Genomic DNA, 18,374 nt, shown 5'->3' on the forward strand with positions numbered 1-18,374 from the left:
CAGGCCGTTTGACGAGTGCATTACGTGGGACTGGCGGAGGAGCACAGCAGCCTGGATCCTCGTTATGTAATGCATCGGATGCTGCTGTACAGCTGAGAGTAGCAGAGGAAAAAAAAAAACAACCGACGGACGGCTGATTTAATAACGAATGTGTGGTGGCTTGTAATCGAGCGTATGGATGTCTGCTGTCGGCGAGTACAATGCTAATTGTAAATCGCTGGAGTGCAGTGTAATTGAGCCAGTCTGGGCATCAGTGGCCTATCCCTGAGCTGCACATACGTCTGGAGCCTGCGGAAGCTGCACAGCGCCTTTTTTTTTTTTAGCCGACCAGAGGCGCGTCTCTGTTCAAATCCGTATCCTCTATCAGTGGAAATAAACCAATGCGGGTTTGTTTTAGAGAAGAATCAAGATCATATTTTCTTCTCCATCGCATTGGTTTAATCCAACAGCCTCTGAGCTGTAGAATAAACAATGGCGGGTCCCGAGCAGTCCCAGCAGCAGCAGCAGGTAGAGGAGAAGGCAGAGCACATAGATGATGCTGAGATGGCTCTGCAAGGTATTAACATGCTGCTCAACAACGGATTCAAAGAGAGCGACGAGCTTTTCAGGAGATACAGGTAATGATGTTTTTTTATGATAATTCGTTTCAGTATGTTGTAAGCTTCAGTCTCAGCAAGATGACAGATAATCTCCAAGAAAAATGTTACAAGTGGCTAAAACATTAAAGTGAAATTCAGAACACAGCATGTCCTGTAGCACTATACACACAGTGACTGGACCTATGTCTTCACATGTAACTGTATAACTCAAATAAATGATTGCTGTGACTGGTTTGGGAGGTCACAAATGCCTGTCAGCCTGTTTGTCAGCCAGTGAGGCTCTATGGCCTCCGGGTGTCAGTCTCACCTGGGATTCCCCGAGGCTTCCCACTGACAGAGCATCTCTAACACTGAGGTGACATTTTCATCATACATCCATGCATCTCTTGGCTTCACCAGTATGTTATCTAAGCCTGATTTGGACACTTGCATTTTTTAATGATGTGCTCTCTTGCATGTCAGACAGATAGACTATGGCATCAGGCATGAACAAGGGTGCTCAATTTGTGCAAGCAAGAAAAGTTATCTAGCTCCTTTTAGATTCATTCCCTCAGAGAGTGTGATGCTAAAGCTTCTGTGTATGACGTGTATGACTTAGATCTTATTGTAATTTTCAAACAAATATTCAGCCTTGTTTGTGTCTGTTTTGTATTGTGGTCTCCTGTTCTCTCTCCAGGACCCAGAGCCCATTGATGAGCTTTGGGGCCAGTTTCGTCAGTTTCCTGGTGAGTTTCATTTCAGCTGGTGATAAAATGACATCTAATAAAACACCAGAGGAAATGTCCGTTAGACTTAAGAAATAGCCAAACAGCTATTAATGTAGTTGATACAGCAGCATTCAAGCCCATACCGTCACAGTTCACCATTTTTCCCCCCCAGGAAACCACAACACCACAAGTCCCGAAATAACCCAACCTGTCAAGCTGTTTGTATCATTGTCACCACTGGCATCCTCTCTCTTTGCTTTTCCACCCATTAACATAATGGATGTATCTTCCTCTCAAGAGCAGCATTGCTCTTGCAGAGAAGCATGTAACTATAACGCTGCATCCATCACTGATGGGAGAGGGAGATTTTTCACAGCGTGGCCGTCACACACACACACACACACACACACACTTTGTTGCTGCCCCTCGTGTCGACACTCACTCACCATGAAGCTAGAGATGATGTCATCCTCTGTCCCCAGATATTAAATGTCCCTGAAGGCAGTGGGGGTGGTGACATCTGACCATCATAGTGGGCCTTCATACATGCAGAGCAGCAAACATCATACAAACTAATGTGAAACCATCTTTAAATGACACTAAAATAAATAATCTATAGCATTATATATAGTCCTCTTTCATTTATGAGTGATTATTTCCTGCCTGACTCAAAGTGATCTCTAAAGGTTTGAGCAACATCACAGCAAAGATTTTCTGATTCTGCCAGCTGGGTAGTGTCTTTGCCGGCCCGAACACACAGCTGTACAGATGTCACTGTGTTCCTCCATTCATTGTTATGCAGAAAGAGCGCTTTGTTCTTGCCTGCTTTATAAGAGTATTACATAACACTCTTTCACTCTTATAGCAAGATTGTAACGAGATATGCTCTGTAAAACAAAACAGTTATATCAATGTCAATGTAAAAATGCAATACTGTGTTTTTAATCCACAACATATATCAATGAACCAAAAAGACCAGTTTTAAGGACTTTTGCCTGCATTTCATTGCAGAATGCCATGATGACTTTTGAGGAGGAAAAGATGCAGACAGCCTGTGATGACCTGAGGACCACTGAGAAACTGTGTGAGAGTGACAGCACCGGAGTGATAGAGACAATCAGAAACAAGATAAAGAAGAGCGTGAGTGCAAAACGATGGACAAAAGGAGTGAAAAGATGTATTATATGGGCTGTTAGAAGGCAATAAGACACATATAAACTAAACACTGATAATAGCACTGCTGAAATGACATTTTGATTTTTCACTTAGTTTGTGTGAACAAACAGGTTTCAGTCGCTGCTGATGTCTCCTAATATCACAGCCAGAACAGGCTACAGTTCAGATAACAATGTTTATGTCCTCGGCATCAGGCCTAATGATGCAGGCAGCAGTGAGATCATTCCAAACCCACTCACAGATTCAATTAGTACTTCTGTGAAATGTAATCAACAAACTGTGTGAGGGCTGTCTAGCAGCTCTGGGTCATTCAGGAAACTTCTTGTTCCTCTGGAGACCAGCCAATGGGGAAACAAGTTGCAGAATGCGTGTGCTTATTGAATGTGTGTGTGCCTGTGTGTGTGTGTTACAGATGGACTCCCAAAGGTCGGGCGTGGTCGTCGTGGACCGCCTCCAGAGACAGATTATTGTCGCTGACTGTCAGGTGTACCTCGCCGTGCTCTCATTTGTCAAACAGGAACTTTCTGGTAATCAAATTAAAGATTTCCCATGATCCAACATTTCCCATAATGCAACCAATAGCATGTTTTTGATAGACCCTCCCTGCCTGGTAAATGCCCATGTTTTGCAAATTTAGCATCTTGAATTCATAACACAGGTTTTCAGGTATAAATTGTAGTCTCCAGTCCTGACTGATGATGTCCCTGTGACATTATGAGGGTTATTTTTTCAGACACAAGAAAACTCCCTTTAGTGCCACCAAAGATTTATTCAATCAGTTTAATGCTGGAACAGTTAATTGATTAATCAGTGATTAAGTCAATCTTGTTTTCCATATCTTACCATAAATTGAATATCTTTGATTTGGATTCATTGGTCAGATATTTGACTGAATATCATCATTAGTTGTTTAACATAATCCTTAATTGTTTCATTAATTGCCGGAAATTATGGTCTTATTCTTCAGCATGGACATCTCCATTTAAAAACCTCATTTAAAGAATCTTCTTTATCATTTCCAACAACAGCGTATATCAAAGGAGGCTGGATTCTCCGTAAGGCATGGAAAATGTACAATAAGTGCCACAGTGACATCAGCCAGCTGCAGGAGGCCTGTCAGCGGAGGTCCTCTGTCAACCAGGACTCCCTCACTGCGGACAACGCCAACCACAACGCACCAGTGGAAAACTGCGTGACAGCCGAGGCCTTGGACCGGCTCAAGGGCTCCGTCAGCTTTGGCTACGGCCTCTTCCATCTGTGTATCTCCATGGTGCCACCTCACCTGCTCAAGATTATCAACCTGCTGGGCTTCCCCGGTGACCGACTCCAGGGCCTGTCCTCCCTTATGTACGCGAGCGAGAGCAAGGACATGAAGGCACCACTAGCTACGTGAGTAGGCTCAGCCTATCTTATTTCATAGAGAGAGGAGACTGAAATTTACAGTCTTTAAATTAGCCATAGTTGAGTTTGGTGCTCTAATATATATATTTTTTTTAATGCTCACAAAAATGGAAATTTGAGCGTCTGTAATTCAATGACAATTGGCCAAAGTATGAACCTTCAAGTTAAATCTCAGTAATAAAGGTTGTAGAGCTGATGGCAGGTTAATGGTCAAGCAGTAATGAACAAACCACAATGTCTGTGCCCTGTTTTTCTGTAAGATCTGTAGTTATATTTTCCTCTCACATATGTCCAGGTAAACACACATTCAGATTAAGTTTCAGATTGAGCTTCAACATACCAATCTGAGATGTCTCTGTTGTTGTGTTGCTCAGGTTGGCCCTCTTGTGGTACCACACAGTAGTGCTGCCTTTCTTTGCTCTGGATGGCTCTGACACACATGCAGGGCTACTGGAAGCCAAAGCTATTCTGCAGAGAAAGTCGGTGGTTTACCCCAACTCATCGCTCTTCATGTTCTTTAAAGGACGGGTTCAGAGGCTAGAGGTACGTACTGCAGACTCAGGGCCAGTAATAATCATTGAACTGCGGTCATTGACAGATTACAAGCTTTAATGGTTTATTTCTGTTTGTAATGCTGGATGAAGACTTTGGTCTGTAAACACACAGTAGACAATTTTTTATTTTACAAAGGAATCTGAAAAGAATCTTCCATCAGCCAGTTCAGCAACCTCTGTTCAAGCACACATAATTAATATGCATGTCAGGAGGTTCATTAACCACCAACATCAGATCAACCATCTACTTACCTAACTCTCATTAAACACATGCATAAAGTGTGTGTCTAACATAATTGCTGTTACCTGTTGGTGTGTGTGTTTTCTCCTCTTTCCCCAGTGCCATATCAACAGTGCTTTGGCCTGTTTCCATGATGCATTAGAGCTTGCATCAGACCAAAGAGAGATCCAGCATGTGTGTCTCTATGAGATTGGTACGTGCTTTCTTATCAGGTTAGTCGTGACATACTGGCACTAGGTGTACAGTACAGCCAGGGATTCATTTTATTCTGTCTGCTTGTCATTGTGTCAGGTTGGTGTAGCATGATAGAGATGAATTTTGAAGATGCATACAGGTCGTTTGAGAGGCTGAAGAATGAGTCTCGTTGGTCACAGTGCTACTATGCCTACTTGACCGGAGGTGAGTTTGACGCACACTAACGCATGCTCACACTGCTGGGATGCTTCTAGACTGTGCTCAATATAGTCCCTTTTTGTCATTTTCCAGTGTGTCAGGGTGCTTCTGGTGACCTGGATGGAGCAAGTGGAGTTTTCAAAGATGTGCAGAAGCTGTTCAAGAGGAAAAACAACCAGATAGAGCAGTTTGCTGTCAAAAGGGTAGGTCTAGCAGCAAATTTTGCCCCTTTGTTCTTAAGTCTTAACACGTGTGTCACAAAAATGTTCCTTCTCTGTCTGATTTCTGTCTGCAGGCTGAAAGATTGAGAAAGATCTCACCCACCAGAGAGCTATGCATCCTCGGTGTAATTGAAGTGCTGTATCTGTGGAAGGCGCTTCCAAACTGCTCCTCATCTAAACTGCAGATAATGAATCAGGGTGAGTGTAACCGACATGATTCATACCGGCATAACCAAGTTAGCTGCAGTCAGATCTCTTAAGAATTTGATTTTACCCTGTGTGATGATGTCCTCGTTGTGTCTGCTCAGTGTTACAGAGTTTAGATGACGCTTCGTGCAGAGGCCTGAAACATCTCCTTCTTGGTGCCATTCACAAATGTCATGGAAATATGAGAGATGCTGTGCAGGTATCAGTCCACACTGAGTACTGAATGATGCAGATAATCAACTCTGGTAATGTTGCTCATCCTGCTTTTTGTACTAATTTTATCTGTAATCCAGTCATTCCAGCTGGCTGCTAGAGATGAGTACGGGCGGCAGATCAACTCATATATTCAGCCATATGCCGTCTATGAACTGGGATGTATACTACTTGCACAACCAGAGGTCAGTCTGTTTGACATAGCATACATATTTTTGCAATTAATTTATGAAGCAAATGGGCACTTTATGTGAACTCTACTGATGAGACCACATGCTCAGTTATAATCCACTCTATGTTTTGCAATCCAGACAGTGGGAAAGGGAAGGTCATTGCTACTACAGGCAAAGGTAAAATATTCCCAAAGTAATCATCTAAATTATCTTTTATTGTATTTTTCCAATACAAACAGTAGATTACATAAAACATGTATCTATCTATCATGTTTTTAGGAGGATTTTACTGGCTATGACTTTGAGAACAGGCTTCATGTCCGCATCCATTCAGCCCTGGCCTCGTTGAAGGAAGTAGTGCCTCAGTAACTCCAGGAGGAAGCTACAATGGCTCCAGCTATGCTCATGGCTTTTTACAACAAGTTTAAAGCCATTCAAATTAACTGTTTGACATCCTTGTGAACAGGCTCCAGTGTTTTTCATTCTAGAAGGTTTTGGAGAAATACGCTTGTTTGTCATCTTACTCACACTGAGGTTCAAATGAGACCTTATCTTTGTGCTCCGAGTACAGAGACAGTGGGTGTTCATACTAGCTTAGCACAAAGACTGGAAACATTGATTTAAATAGCTAGTGTAGCTATGGAAATATCTTATGTGTACTTACACTATAACAAGACTTGTCTTGTTGTTGACCAGCAAGGTAGTCACCAATACATCCATATACATTGGTTTTATTACTGTGCAAACCTGGGACACTCAGTAGTTGTTGGTGAAAATATGGCCTCAGCTTGCTTCCTGTCTTTATGCTAAGCTAGGCTCAACACTTCCTTAGCCAATTTCTGCACTAGATGCACAGAGATGAACATCAGTACTTGACCTGCAGCAAGACAACAAAGACGTATATTTCTTCTAATCCCTACCTGTTCTTTTAAGTGTTTTCCACACCCAAATGTATTAGCTAGCTAGTAACAATTTTCCTCATTAGCTTGTGTATTTGGAGGGTTTCAGTTATGCCACCCCCCTTTCAGTGAGCAATTCAGCACATACAAGTAACCTTTTAAATGAAATCATACTTCCCTTAATAGTAACTTTACAAAGAGTAATAAAAGACACAGATAGTAGTATTTTCCACATTCTTTAATACACGCAGATGACATTTGAACATCTTACACAAATTATGAAATAGAATTCTTTGCCATATCACATATCATGAAAAAGATAAAGGAAAGGTTTGTCAAATTTAATATTTGATTTTATATGCTCTTATAAAGGACTTCATAGGCTGTTACATTTTCAGCAGTTTTTAATAAGTAGTGCTTCTAATAAAATTTTCAAAATCTGCTTGTCAAATTGCAAAAGTACATTGAAACATATCACACGGAGGCTACTTATATTCACAGTGGACGTAAAATGACAAACTCGTAGTCTAATTAGTTACCACTGTTCACACATAGTAACAACTAGGCTGCTGTGAATTAGTCACACTCAAGACGTGATATGTTTATAGTAACTGAGAAATCACAACACTTCACAATGCCCTGATGATGTTTTTTTATGTGAAAACACTGGGCATTGATCCTGTGCACTATGCATGGTATGGCAGGGTTACAGTGGCTTTACGACTGTATTGAAGTCAAACGTGCCTGTATGTCCATCCGTGCAAATATGTCAAGGTATTATAATACAGTGCATTCAGTACTGTAATGTTACCACTGAACGGTGCTGCTAAATGTCAGCCTAATAAACATATATTAGCAGTGACTTATTTTAATAGTGTTTTGGTGATACAAGCTTTTGAATTAGTCCATAATAGTGAAAAGTTCATTTATTACATAGCAGAAGTTGTACTTTTACAAGTGTCATTTACAGTATGCTATTTTAGTTTGAGTTTTAACCTACAAATCCCGTAATAGCCCGCAAGGTAGACTGCAGCGTGTTAATGATCAAGCTGGTTCAACAGGGTGCTCTTGAATTGGACAAGGAATAATATTTCTGTATTGTAAGTGATTTTAACAACCTTTCTCAACATGGTTTCTCACTGTACATATGAATTATTCTGTGCAGGATATTGCCTTCTGAGTTCTGGTTAATCTGAGCAATATAAGCAAAAGGCGAACATTTCAATTTCCAGAGGTTTTCAACAATGACTATCTGTGTTTTTCATCTCATGTTCAAGAAAGTGATTGGATAGATTTGTTTTTGCTCATGCTAGCTGGTCAGATAAAACCAGTCATTCCCTGTGGCTGTGGTGGATGTAAATTGTGGTAAATATTGAGGTGACCACTGTGCAAGTGGTCAGTGCAGTGCAAGTGATGTGGTGAATGGTGAAATGTTAGTGAGATGTCACCTACCTGCTGTACCAAATACTTCTGTCACTTAGAGATTTGTTTCCTTCTGTCATGAGGTTCTGTTGAAATTGAAGTAACATGTCAGGATGATGGTGTTCCAATGTGTCACTGAACTCTACAATAAACTGTTCTCCATTAATCTAATCAAATATATGGTGTTTTTCTTTTCCTGTGAGTTCTTTTTTTTGGTGAATATTGTGCAATGGTGGCAATGTTGCAGGAGCAGACATGTCTTGGATTTTTTTTGCCATACTGTACCAGATCAGTTCTTCATATGCACTGCTCTGATCCACAGGAAATGAGGAAAATGCTCTGGTGAGAAACGTCTTTGATTGCCTGGAACCCCTGGAAGACAGTGGACTAAGACACAACAAACATGGGGTAATTTTGTAAGTCTGTACACACCAAATTCTTTTGACATGAAAGAAAAGCTTGCAGGAAGTTATTATCATTGGATTGAACTGATGAGTTAAACAACTTTTTAGAACCTGTTTAATCACAGTGTAATGTCTTATTGCCATGTCTTATCTGTCTACAGCATCCATTTATGTTTATTCCACCAGGGGGAGCTTATCTCACAGGAAGCATATGTGATCTATTGTAGTTTCCCACATCTTGATTACAATTACAGCAGGGCAGGACAAGCTGGATGAGAATGCTCAGTGGTGCAAAGTGACTAAGTACATTTACTTAAGTGCTGTACCTCAGCACAATTTTAGGTGTTTGGAAGGAAACATTGTATCCTATTATTTGACATGTTTAGTGACTAATATCTTGTAGATTCAGATTCAGATTATTATTGCAAATAATAAAATCAACAAACGACACCAACAAATACATAGTCATGTATTATTATAGATGGTATAAAGTAGTTATAATTAGCCCCACATTTATGCCCAATATCATCCAGAAAGCTTAACCATCAAGATACATAAAGTGGATGAAAGATTCTTTGTTATCACTGGCTAATTGTATCCATTGATATGATTACACTTTTAAATTCATTACTGGAGATTCTGCAATGCAATATGTTTATTTTAATTTAATCATAAATTTGTCACAAAATAGAATTCACCCTTTTATTCTCATAATAATATTTTATGATAAACTTCTTTAACTGAGCATAAGATGAGGAGGGACCTCCCGTTCGGTGAATTATCTTTACATTTATAATTCAATTTGTGCCATTATTGTCTGTGTTGTTTCCATGTCGAATTTGATTAGGGTGGGAGTAAGGGTGCCTGCATGCTCTGATAGAGACACACCAAGAGCACCTCTTTAAGAAAACATGTCTCTCACACAAGGCTCAAGGCAGCAGCTCATTCAACCAATAAATTATTCAGGCTTCTGTGCAACTGAATTTAGACATGGCAGAGCAGGGCTGGAAGGCTGGGCAGCAACAATACCTCAGGCTCCTCCTCCATCTTCCTGTAGTGGACGCTGGTGCTCCTAAATAATCAAAAGACATTTCCCTCCACGCCCACTTCTAAAACATTCAGCCTTCAGCTTGGCTTACTTCACTTTAAAATGGAGAGGACAAGTGTATCTGGGGGTACCTCATCTAGTGTGTGATCTGTGGTGATTCATGGAAGTGACATCATCCTTTTTTATCTGCTGTGATTCATATGCACTTATATTTTTGCGTAGCATCGGTAGACCGTGCTACACTTAGCAGCGTATTCTTTCAGTGCATGGATTAGACCTTCAAATCTTAATGCTGATGAATTAAATAAAGCAGTTGCATCAGACAGAAGTGGAGGAGACAGAGAGGGCCCAAGAGAGATCTTACACATCAACCAAATGTGTTCATGTGAGAGAGAGTGGGAGCGAGAGAGCGAGAGAGAGAGAGAGGGGGGTGCGAGGGGGGCAGTAGGAATGGTAGGACTGTGCAAATGAGCAAGGTCACAAAACACAATTGCATTGTGTTTCACTCAGCCTGAAACCTGAGCAGCCAAAGTATCCTACCACCAGAAAGAGAGTTCCTGCTCGCTACCCTGTACTGCTGCTAAGCCTCATGTGCAACGGACTTTACTTTAATACAAGTTGGCAAAATATTCTCATAAGCCCCATTCACATTGTGAATTAAGAAATTTGTTATACAGAATACTTGAAAATATAAATGGATGACAGTGAAAAGAAAATGTATTGATCTGGTGTACCTTTGTAGCCATTACACCATTATGGTTCTACAATATGGCTCAGGTCATTTGCACAAGGACACACTGACATTATTATGCCCAGTCCTCTCATCTCCTCAATCAGCTCAATGACTGTCTAAGAGCTTCTCATTGTGAAGACCTCTGATGTTAAGCTTCATCTTGTGTGCCTTGTGTGCCACCTTTTTGCTATTTTTATTATGCGATATACCATATGCTACAAGCAATAGAATTCCCTGTAAGTTAAGATCACAGCTTTTTATGTCAGAGCTGCTACTTTGTTTCAAATGTGCTCTGTAGGATTTAGGGTTTTAGGAGCAACATACATTACATTTTCACTTATTTGCATCATTAGAGGTTCCAGGAGAACTATGAATTTAATTAGATGCTTTAAAATAAGATCTCTTTAGAAAATTGTATTTTGTATTGAATTTGTTATATTATTTTTAAATTGATTTGTTGGTCCAAAACAAGACAACTTCAAATATATGTAGCCTAAAATATACTTTATTCTGCCCAAAAAATATCCACCTTGTACTGCTATTTTATATTGTTTTTATATTGGGGCTAAAATCCCCAAATTTACACAAAAAAAAAGGCTTTTCTTACAGCAGACATTTTGACTCGTCACAGTAGGAAAAGCACAGGTGTTACCGATAACTTTAATGATGGCTCTATGACAGTGTCACAGGAAAAGCACGGGTGTAGTTGGGTCTTGGTATTGTGGCTCACTGGCATGGCTTACTGGGGTACTTGATGGAACTGAGCCATCATTATTAAAATTTGTTTCACTCGTGCTTTTCCTGCGATGACAAGTCAAAATGTCTGCAGTGAAAAAGGTCTGCACCACAACCATAACTGCACGGTCCTCACTGGTACAGCTCTGTATTCTACATAATTAGCTTGGTATTAAGGTATGATAACAACTCATCTGACATTATTCTTCTCATTTTTGCTATTTCCATTAAAGAGAACAATCTCATATGACTAAGCTGCATCTGACTCAGTACAAAGGTGAGGCTTTCTTGTCAAACCAATGTATACCTTTTTCAAAAAAGTGACACGTCACAGTGGGAAAATGCAGGTGTAAATCCTAAAATTAATGATAGATGAATTCCATCCAGCTGCTTCATGTCAAGGGTCTTTGCATTGTGCATGCTGGGACATTTCAATAGAACATGGCCACTGTAATGTTATTAATATTGTCTGTGATTTTTCTTTTTTACTATGTCATGTAAAATTGTCTGCTGTGAAGGTGTGTATTTATTTTATTTTTACCATTTAGGTGTTTGTCTGGAATGAAGAGAAGTTGTAGGGGTGGAGCTGCAATGCAGACACCTCACATCACCCCAGAAAGAGGCGTAGAAGAGCACCACATAGCCAAAGGAACATGCTAATATTTCTGCTACAGTATAATCTTGTCTCTGTGTCTCTGCTCCAAGATGCTATATTGTGTGCTTCACTGAACAGGCAGTTTCCATGGTGCAGAGACTTGCTTTGTGCCAGTTTGTCTTGTCTCAGCTTGATGTCCCTGGCTTGACCTACTAAACCTTACTCTTACCAACTGCGTTTTTATGCTTCTCTTTGCATTACATTCAAAACAGTCCCTTAAATAAACCAGGCTGTTTTACCAGCTCAGAACATTTATTCTATCCGCTTTTTTTTTTTTTTTAACTTTAAATAAAATGTATAACATTACAGCAGCTTTATATGAGGTGTTTCAGAGGGGCACTAATCTCTCTCCCTGCCTCCCCCTCCTCCTCCCCCCTCTCTCGTCCCACTACTGCATTGATGCTGTTACCTCCCTCGGTGGTGATGTCACCGGCTCAGTGGAGCTCGAGCATCCTTGCCAAAGACAGGGAGACAACAGAGCCATTTTGACCGCCTCGAAGCGTGAAAAAAGCGGCCGACCATCCAAACAACTGAACGGCCACCTTCCTTCCTGGGTCGCCGCTGGCAAGGCTGGTCAGAGGTGGGTGCGTGGGTGCAAGGCAAGACCGTCGGCGGTAACCTCAGCCCTTCCTCGTTTGCATGGAGAGGAGAGGCTGTTAGCAGGGGCAGTGCCAGACCTGGAGGAGACCGGAGCAGGTGAAAGTAGCTACGGAGCTGGATAATAAAACGAGCACGACAAACTCGGTCTCTACACGATAGCAAGACGTTATTGGCACTGCAGAGGTAGGTTTACCTTATTATTTTTCCATTGTCCCACCAGCAACGCAGTTTTAATGAGACGGTATTTACTTAGTGTTAAACCTCCTGGGAGGAGATGGGCATAGGGTGCGGCCATTGAAGACGCTGTCAGTGTCGGAAAGATAATATCTAAGGATGACATTAAATCTGCTGTATAACACAGCACATGCCCTGTCGTGGTATTGTATTTCTTACATTTTTTTGTTGATAAAATGTATTTTAATGACATGAGCAGAACGAGAAGTAGAGATGCCGTGTCACTGAGCGAAAGGTATACGTGTAGACTTCATTGAAAAGATGTTGTATCATAAGCTTTGAAAATGACGCATTAAGTAATTTTTCGCAAAGTAATTATAGCTATGAATTATCAGTTTTAGCCTGAACCAAGTATACAGGCCTTAAGCCAGTGTTAACCTGTGGTTAATGACTTCGCTGTCATGTTAACAGAACTGTCGGTTAAATTCATATTCTTTATGAGTAATAAGGTAAATTTGTATCAGCATGTCGTCACGCTCAGCATGGTATATTACATTAGCCTTTGTTGCCGGGAAAATGGTGGCCGCCCATCTGAGTTGCATCATCAGCTGATTGGCCTGAGAGTCTGTATGTGCAGATTATGGCCATGGATGTTGACGGAAAAAAACACACAAACATTTGAATTTTCACATCTGTGTTGATGATTTTTTCAGAAGGTATTATGTGGATGGACTTGCAACATGTGATAAGATATGCTTTAAGAATTTTAATTCCATCTTCACCACATATAAAAACATAATGGACTGGACTGGATTTTAATCTTCATTATTATTCACTATGTTGTATTTTAAACATAAGTCATCCTCTGTTTGGTTTAGATTATGATGCTCCTTATAAACCTAGCTGCTGTTTTTCTTTTTCTACTGTGTTACCTGTATATATCTCATAAATTAGTCTGTTCAGGTGCCAGCTGTGGAGGTTGTACCAAGAAGCAGGGTGACACAGCAAATTTCCAACACTCAGTGATGATGATGACGATGATAACAGACATCTGAGTCACAAACCATTGGAACATACTGTGAATATTGACACAAAACCCAACATTATCCCAAATCAGGGGCATAAATTAAGTTAAAAGAAATTACACTTGTATTAGTATGCTAGAAACTAATATAGTTTTGTACTGTAATATTTGCAGTTCGAACTAAGGCGTGAATCGAAAGCTAATTGTATCATATTGCTCACTGTTAAAGCTTATTGATGAAAACATTAAGTGATTGTAATTTGATCGCCACAGATGATGAGTCATGGTAGTTCCTGATACACCCACAATGCTGCCACACACTAAAATCACACAGTGATTTAATGTTCATATTCAGTCCTTTAGGAGACAGTGACGAGTTACGAGTTGTTCATGAAACCGAACTGCTGCTGAATGGAGCCAGGCCCTGGATTTGTGGCTGGTTTCAGTGCCATTGTCATCCAGGGAAATAACCTGACATTTAGCTGCTGCTGCACTTCTTTTGTTGCTGCTAGCTTTATTATCCATATCCCTTGGCTGTAGCTGACCATGCATGGTCTTTTCATGTTACAACTGCATAGCCCTGCCCTTCTCTATTGTGCTAGTCACATCAACTGTAAGGTGTAATATTCTGCCCATACAAATTTTAAAATAAATATGTCTTTAAAAAATTAGACCTCCGTTTTTCAACATAACATAACATAACATAACATAACATAACATAACATAACATAACATAACATAACATAACATAACATAACAGCATAACTGTCATTTGCATATGAACTGCTGCACATGCTGATTAAACTGGAAATGGTATTAATCAGGATTCACCGTCTGCTCCCTTCTATAGACCTGCAGGCCCTACACCTGGGCACTAAAGAAGGCACCCCGGGGTGCTAGGAAGACAGCACCATGGCAGGGGCCTCTGTGAAGGTGGCGGTGCGTGTCCGCCCTTTCAATTCAAGGGAGATTGGAAAAGAGAGCAAATGCATCATTCAGATGTCTGGAAACACCACCAGTAAGTACTCTGACCGCAAGATCTTTACTTAAATATGCTGCCCCAGTCCTCCATTTTAAAAATCCACCTATGGTTTGTTGTGCATGAAAAATATAGTGTATATTATATTGTCTTAAATTCAGAATTAAATAGAAATTACAGGAAAAAAATACCTATATACCACATGTGTAGACAGTGGTTGGCAGCAGGCACACAGTCTGATGTAAGCTTTAGCTGGGGGACTCATCTCCAAACGGAGAGCAAAGGTTCAAGCTTTTCCAGCTGTTCTGTTGCTGACCTTGACCTCTAACATCCCTGAGCGAGAAGATTACTGAAAATATATATTTCCTCTGCATAGGACTTTGGGTGACTGTGCAAATCTCTGAAAGACCTATTTCAAGACACATGATATGAGCAGAACATTTATTCAAAATCAGATTTGATTTCAGAGGAATGTTACTGAGATTCAAGCTAATTTTATTCTATCTGGGAGAAAATGTTATCTTCTTGAACTTGTCTGCAAGACTGATGAATGTCTAATTACTGTACAGCATCCAGGTTTTCAGTTACTAAACAGAACAATAGAGGAGTTATCAACATGAAATCACCTGCACTGAAAATCTCTCGAAAATTGTCCTGTAGGTGACATAATCTCCCTGCGAAGATGACCTGATATTTATTTAGGGCAAGGCCTTTTATTTATTTATGTGGCAGATTAAGCCAGATTTAAAAATGGCTCCTTATTCAACATTTTATAATTAAACTGTCTATTCAAATCTGCCACCAGTGTAAAACATTATGCAAAATGCATATTGCACAATAATGACAGAGAACTTTTCAGAGAAATATTATTATTGCGCCCTTACAAAATAATCCATAGTAAATAATGAAAACAATTTTCTGTAAATTCTACTGTAATTGTTTTTGTGCCTATATATTGTACGGTATTTAAGCAAGTAGTTCAGAGTGCCTCACATTTCTTGGTTTATACAGTGCGTAGAGTGAGGACTCTGGTTGAGAGGAGACTGGAAAGATACTCGATATGTAGTCTGCTTAGCAAGGTAAAGCCGTCCGTCAATAATGGATGAGGCTTCCTGAAATATTTACCATTTGGCCTAATTTAGCCATCTCACCCCTCCTTCCTCATGTCATGGGTGACTAGACAACAAGCTGGGTGGCTTTTTTTGGGCTGTCATATTTTAACTGTGTGATTTGTTGCATCCTGTGATGTGGTTCCCCACCAGACCAAATACTTAGAATCTTAAAAATCTTGACTTGTTCCTTTAAACTGTCCCCCAAGGATTTGACAGTGTGATGGTTTTTAAAAGAGCAGTGCCTTGGCAAAGAGCTGCTTCCTGTGCCTCTATAGCCGTGGAAAATTAATATTCTTCAGCATATTCTCTTTTAGCCATATAAACTTAGACCAGAGGCTCTGTTATCCACTGGGGATACACTATATTCACTGTGTTTATGTCCTTGGAGATATTTTCTTAATTAATCTGTGAGTTTTACTTCTGATCACACAAAGACTGTTTGATGTTTTTAATCAATCTAGGTATCCAGGTACATATGACTATTATCATGATACTATAAAAACTGGCAACATGATAATCAGTCTGGTGTTTGCTTATTCTTTATTTGATGTTTATTTGGACATTTACTGCTTATTCACTGCAATATTCACTACCCTGTTCTTAAATAGTGTTTGTTTAGAGACCTCCTGAGAGAACCAACGCATAGTTTTGGAGGACAGACTGTAATGTGGCTCATTCAGCAGTGTACAACGTTAGACATGAATCACAGTCAATTCTAATATGTCTAATGTAAGAAACAGCTATACTGAAGATCTCTTCATACTTCCATTCAGTTAAATCTGGCTTGGGCTTGATCCCTCACAAATAAAGATTTCTACTTGCTGGTAAACCACAGTAAAAGCTTCAGGCATTAGGAAATAATAAAACTAAGTAGACAGAAATTTGCATTGGATGTTTGAATTTGACATATTACAGAGAGGCCCTCACACTGATCACTTTACAGAGAGAGCGGGCCTGTATGACCAGATTTTAGTTAAGCTTTTGTCACGATTCTGTTTCATCAACCTGCCTCCTCTAGAATTTAAACTGAGATTACCATTATGTCAGCAGTATTAGAAAACTACATGTTGGTCAGGTACACTAAGCAGCTTTCAGTGAGACTGCAGGTCTTTCAGCAGAGCAGAATAACTGAGTCAATGGCTCTGGACGTGAGCTGGAGGATGTGAGCAGACTGATGTCATAAAAAAGCCCATTGGTTGCAGTGTCTGGAGGGGGTACAGAGGCAGGGTATAAATGCCCCCTTTGTCTTTCTGTAGTCTGGGCTGAGGAAGGAAGAAGAAGAAAGAGTTCTGGGTTTTTTGTGTGTGTCTCACTGTCTGCTTTGTGCACTCTGACACTCATGTGTGGGTCAATAGCCCAGTTCCCACAAAGCAGGAGAATGGCAGTAATCTTGGTGTTTGAGAGATCTTCCCTCCCACGCTGACCTTAATTAAGATGCAGGGAACAGACCTGAAGGAATAATAGGCCTCCCTTTAAAGTGCTAGAGAAGGTGCAAATACTTGGTGAAAAGATTTATAAGATTCAGATTTATTTTGCAGCAGAAAACTTAGGAATACATACAAATGTTGTCACTATTAGACTGACTTGCTTGATCTGTCACAATTAAAATTTTCCACTTGTTGTTAAACTGGTTAATTGCAGTAAAAGCTTAAGGGAAGAGGAAATAATAAAACTGAGCTGATAGATGTTGGACTCACTCAAAATACCTCTGTATGTACTTAACTACTAGAAGTTAATATCTATAATGTGTCATGAATATGTGTAATGTAACCTATTTTAGGGAGAATTGAGTGAATTCATGCTGCTTATTTACAGTTCAGGACTCATTAGCATTATATTCACTGCTCTGTCATGTCTGTCTGTTAAATTGCCTGTTGTCAAGATTTGTGTCTTATAGAGTTAGACTTCATGACCTTAGATTCAAAACAACCTAAAGCAGCAGACAACATATCACCTGAACCCAGTGCTGCTACTGCTGCTGAATATAGCATCTATGTGGCTCTCCTCCAGCCTTTGTCAGTGGGTTCACACTCCCCCTGCCAGACCTGCTGACGCAGCCACATTTCCTCTTCTATTGACTGGGGCAGGTCACCCGTAACAGTCTGAGCAGCATCACTCAGTCACAATTATGAAGACCCAGCAGCTATGACAAAGCCAAACATGGAATGTGCCATAATAGGATGGTGAGCATAGAATATCAACAAAAATTAAACTAGAGCAGGTAATCACCAATATGATTAGGACAAATAATATGAGATGTGTACATCATGACATAGATAGGATGAGCAGAAGTAATGTTCTTCTTCTTCTTCTTCTTCAAAAAAGAGTTTACTAAATTAATTTGGGCCACATAGTACAGATACAATGCTATGTTATATGAAGTCTGATATAAGTTGTACTGTCAAATGTTCACAAACATTGCTTTAAAGATGTTATTCAAAAGAGACCCTAAATATACCTTAGACGTTTAGTATAATGTGGAATTTGCATTTTATAATAAGTAATGTAACATAACTATTCCTTTGTAATACACAATTACTTAACTTGTCTATTACAAATTTGTGGTGAAAAACAAATCCTTCACCACATAAAAGTTATCATAATTAATGTTTAATTGAAAGCCCTGAAATTAAGATTTTACAGGAATGAGAATATTTACAGTAAAATGAATTCATCTGTGAAAATAAAAGCAATCAGTGTGAAG

General features: G+C 39.9%; 3 protein-coding genes across 3 annotated transcripts in view; 2 read left to right on the top strand and 1 right to left on the bottom strand.

Annotated features, from left to right (window-relative positions):
* The window catches only part of hdlbpa (high density lipoprotein binding protein a), a 239,887-nt gene that overhangs the window by 81,032 nt on the left and 140,481 nt on the right, over window positions 1-18,374 (bottom strand). The window lies entirely within an intron of this gene.
* On the top strand, window positions 27-8,382 carry LOC108878944 (tetratricopeptide repeat protein 39C). The gene is made up of 14 exons (XM_018670015.2): window positions 27-617; window positions 1,276-1,324; window positions 2,318-2,446; window positions 2,895-3,009; window positions 3,511-3,871; window positions 4,258-4,426; window positions 4,778-4,871; window positions 4,970-5,077; window positions 5,165-5,274; window positions 5,367-5,490; window positions 5,601-5,698; window positions 5,793-5,897; window positions 6,024-6,062; window positions 6,165-8,382. The coding sequence occupies exons 1-14, from the start codon at window positions 472-474 to the stop codon at window positions 6,252-6,254; spliced, it is 1,737 nt and encodes a 578-aa protein (XP_018525531.1). The 5' UTR covers window positions 27-471; the 3' UTR covers window positions 6,255-8,382.
* kif1aa (kinesin family member 1Aa) overlaps window positions 12,180-18,374 on the top strand; it is a 38,995-nt gene continuing 32,800 nt past the window's right edge. Inside the window, 2 exon segments of the mRNA XM_018669946.2 lie at window positions 12,180-12,564; window positions 14,430-14,597. Of these exon segments, the coding sequence (XP_018525462.2) occupies window positions 14,492-14,597 (106 nt within the window). The 5' untranslated portion in view covers window positions 12,180-12,564; window positions 14,430-14,491.

Source organism: Lates calcarifer, linkage group LG17, assembly GCF_001640805.2.
Source record: "Lates calcarifer isolate ASB-BC8 linkage group LG17, TLL_Latcal_v3, whole genome shotgun sequence".
Classification (NCBI taxonomy): domain Eukaryota; kingdom Metazoa; phylum Chordata; class Actinopteri; family Centropomidae; genus Lates; species Lates calcarifer.

Coding starts and splice junctions, on each gene's coding strand:
- LOC108878944 (XM_018670015.2), top strand. CDS start 472: ATGGCGGGTCCCGAGCAGTCCCAGCAGCAGCAGCAGGTAGAGGAGAAG. Junction 3,872..4,257: donor ATGAAGGCACCACTAGCTAC/GTGAGTAGGCTC, acceptor TGTGTTGCTCAG/GTTGGCCCTCTTGTGGTACC. Junction 5,898..6,023: donor TACTACTTGCACAACCAGAG/GTCAGTCTGTTT, acceptor TTTGCAATCCAG/ACAGTGGGAAAGGGAAGGTC.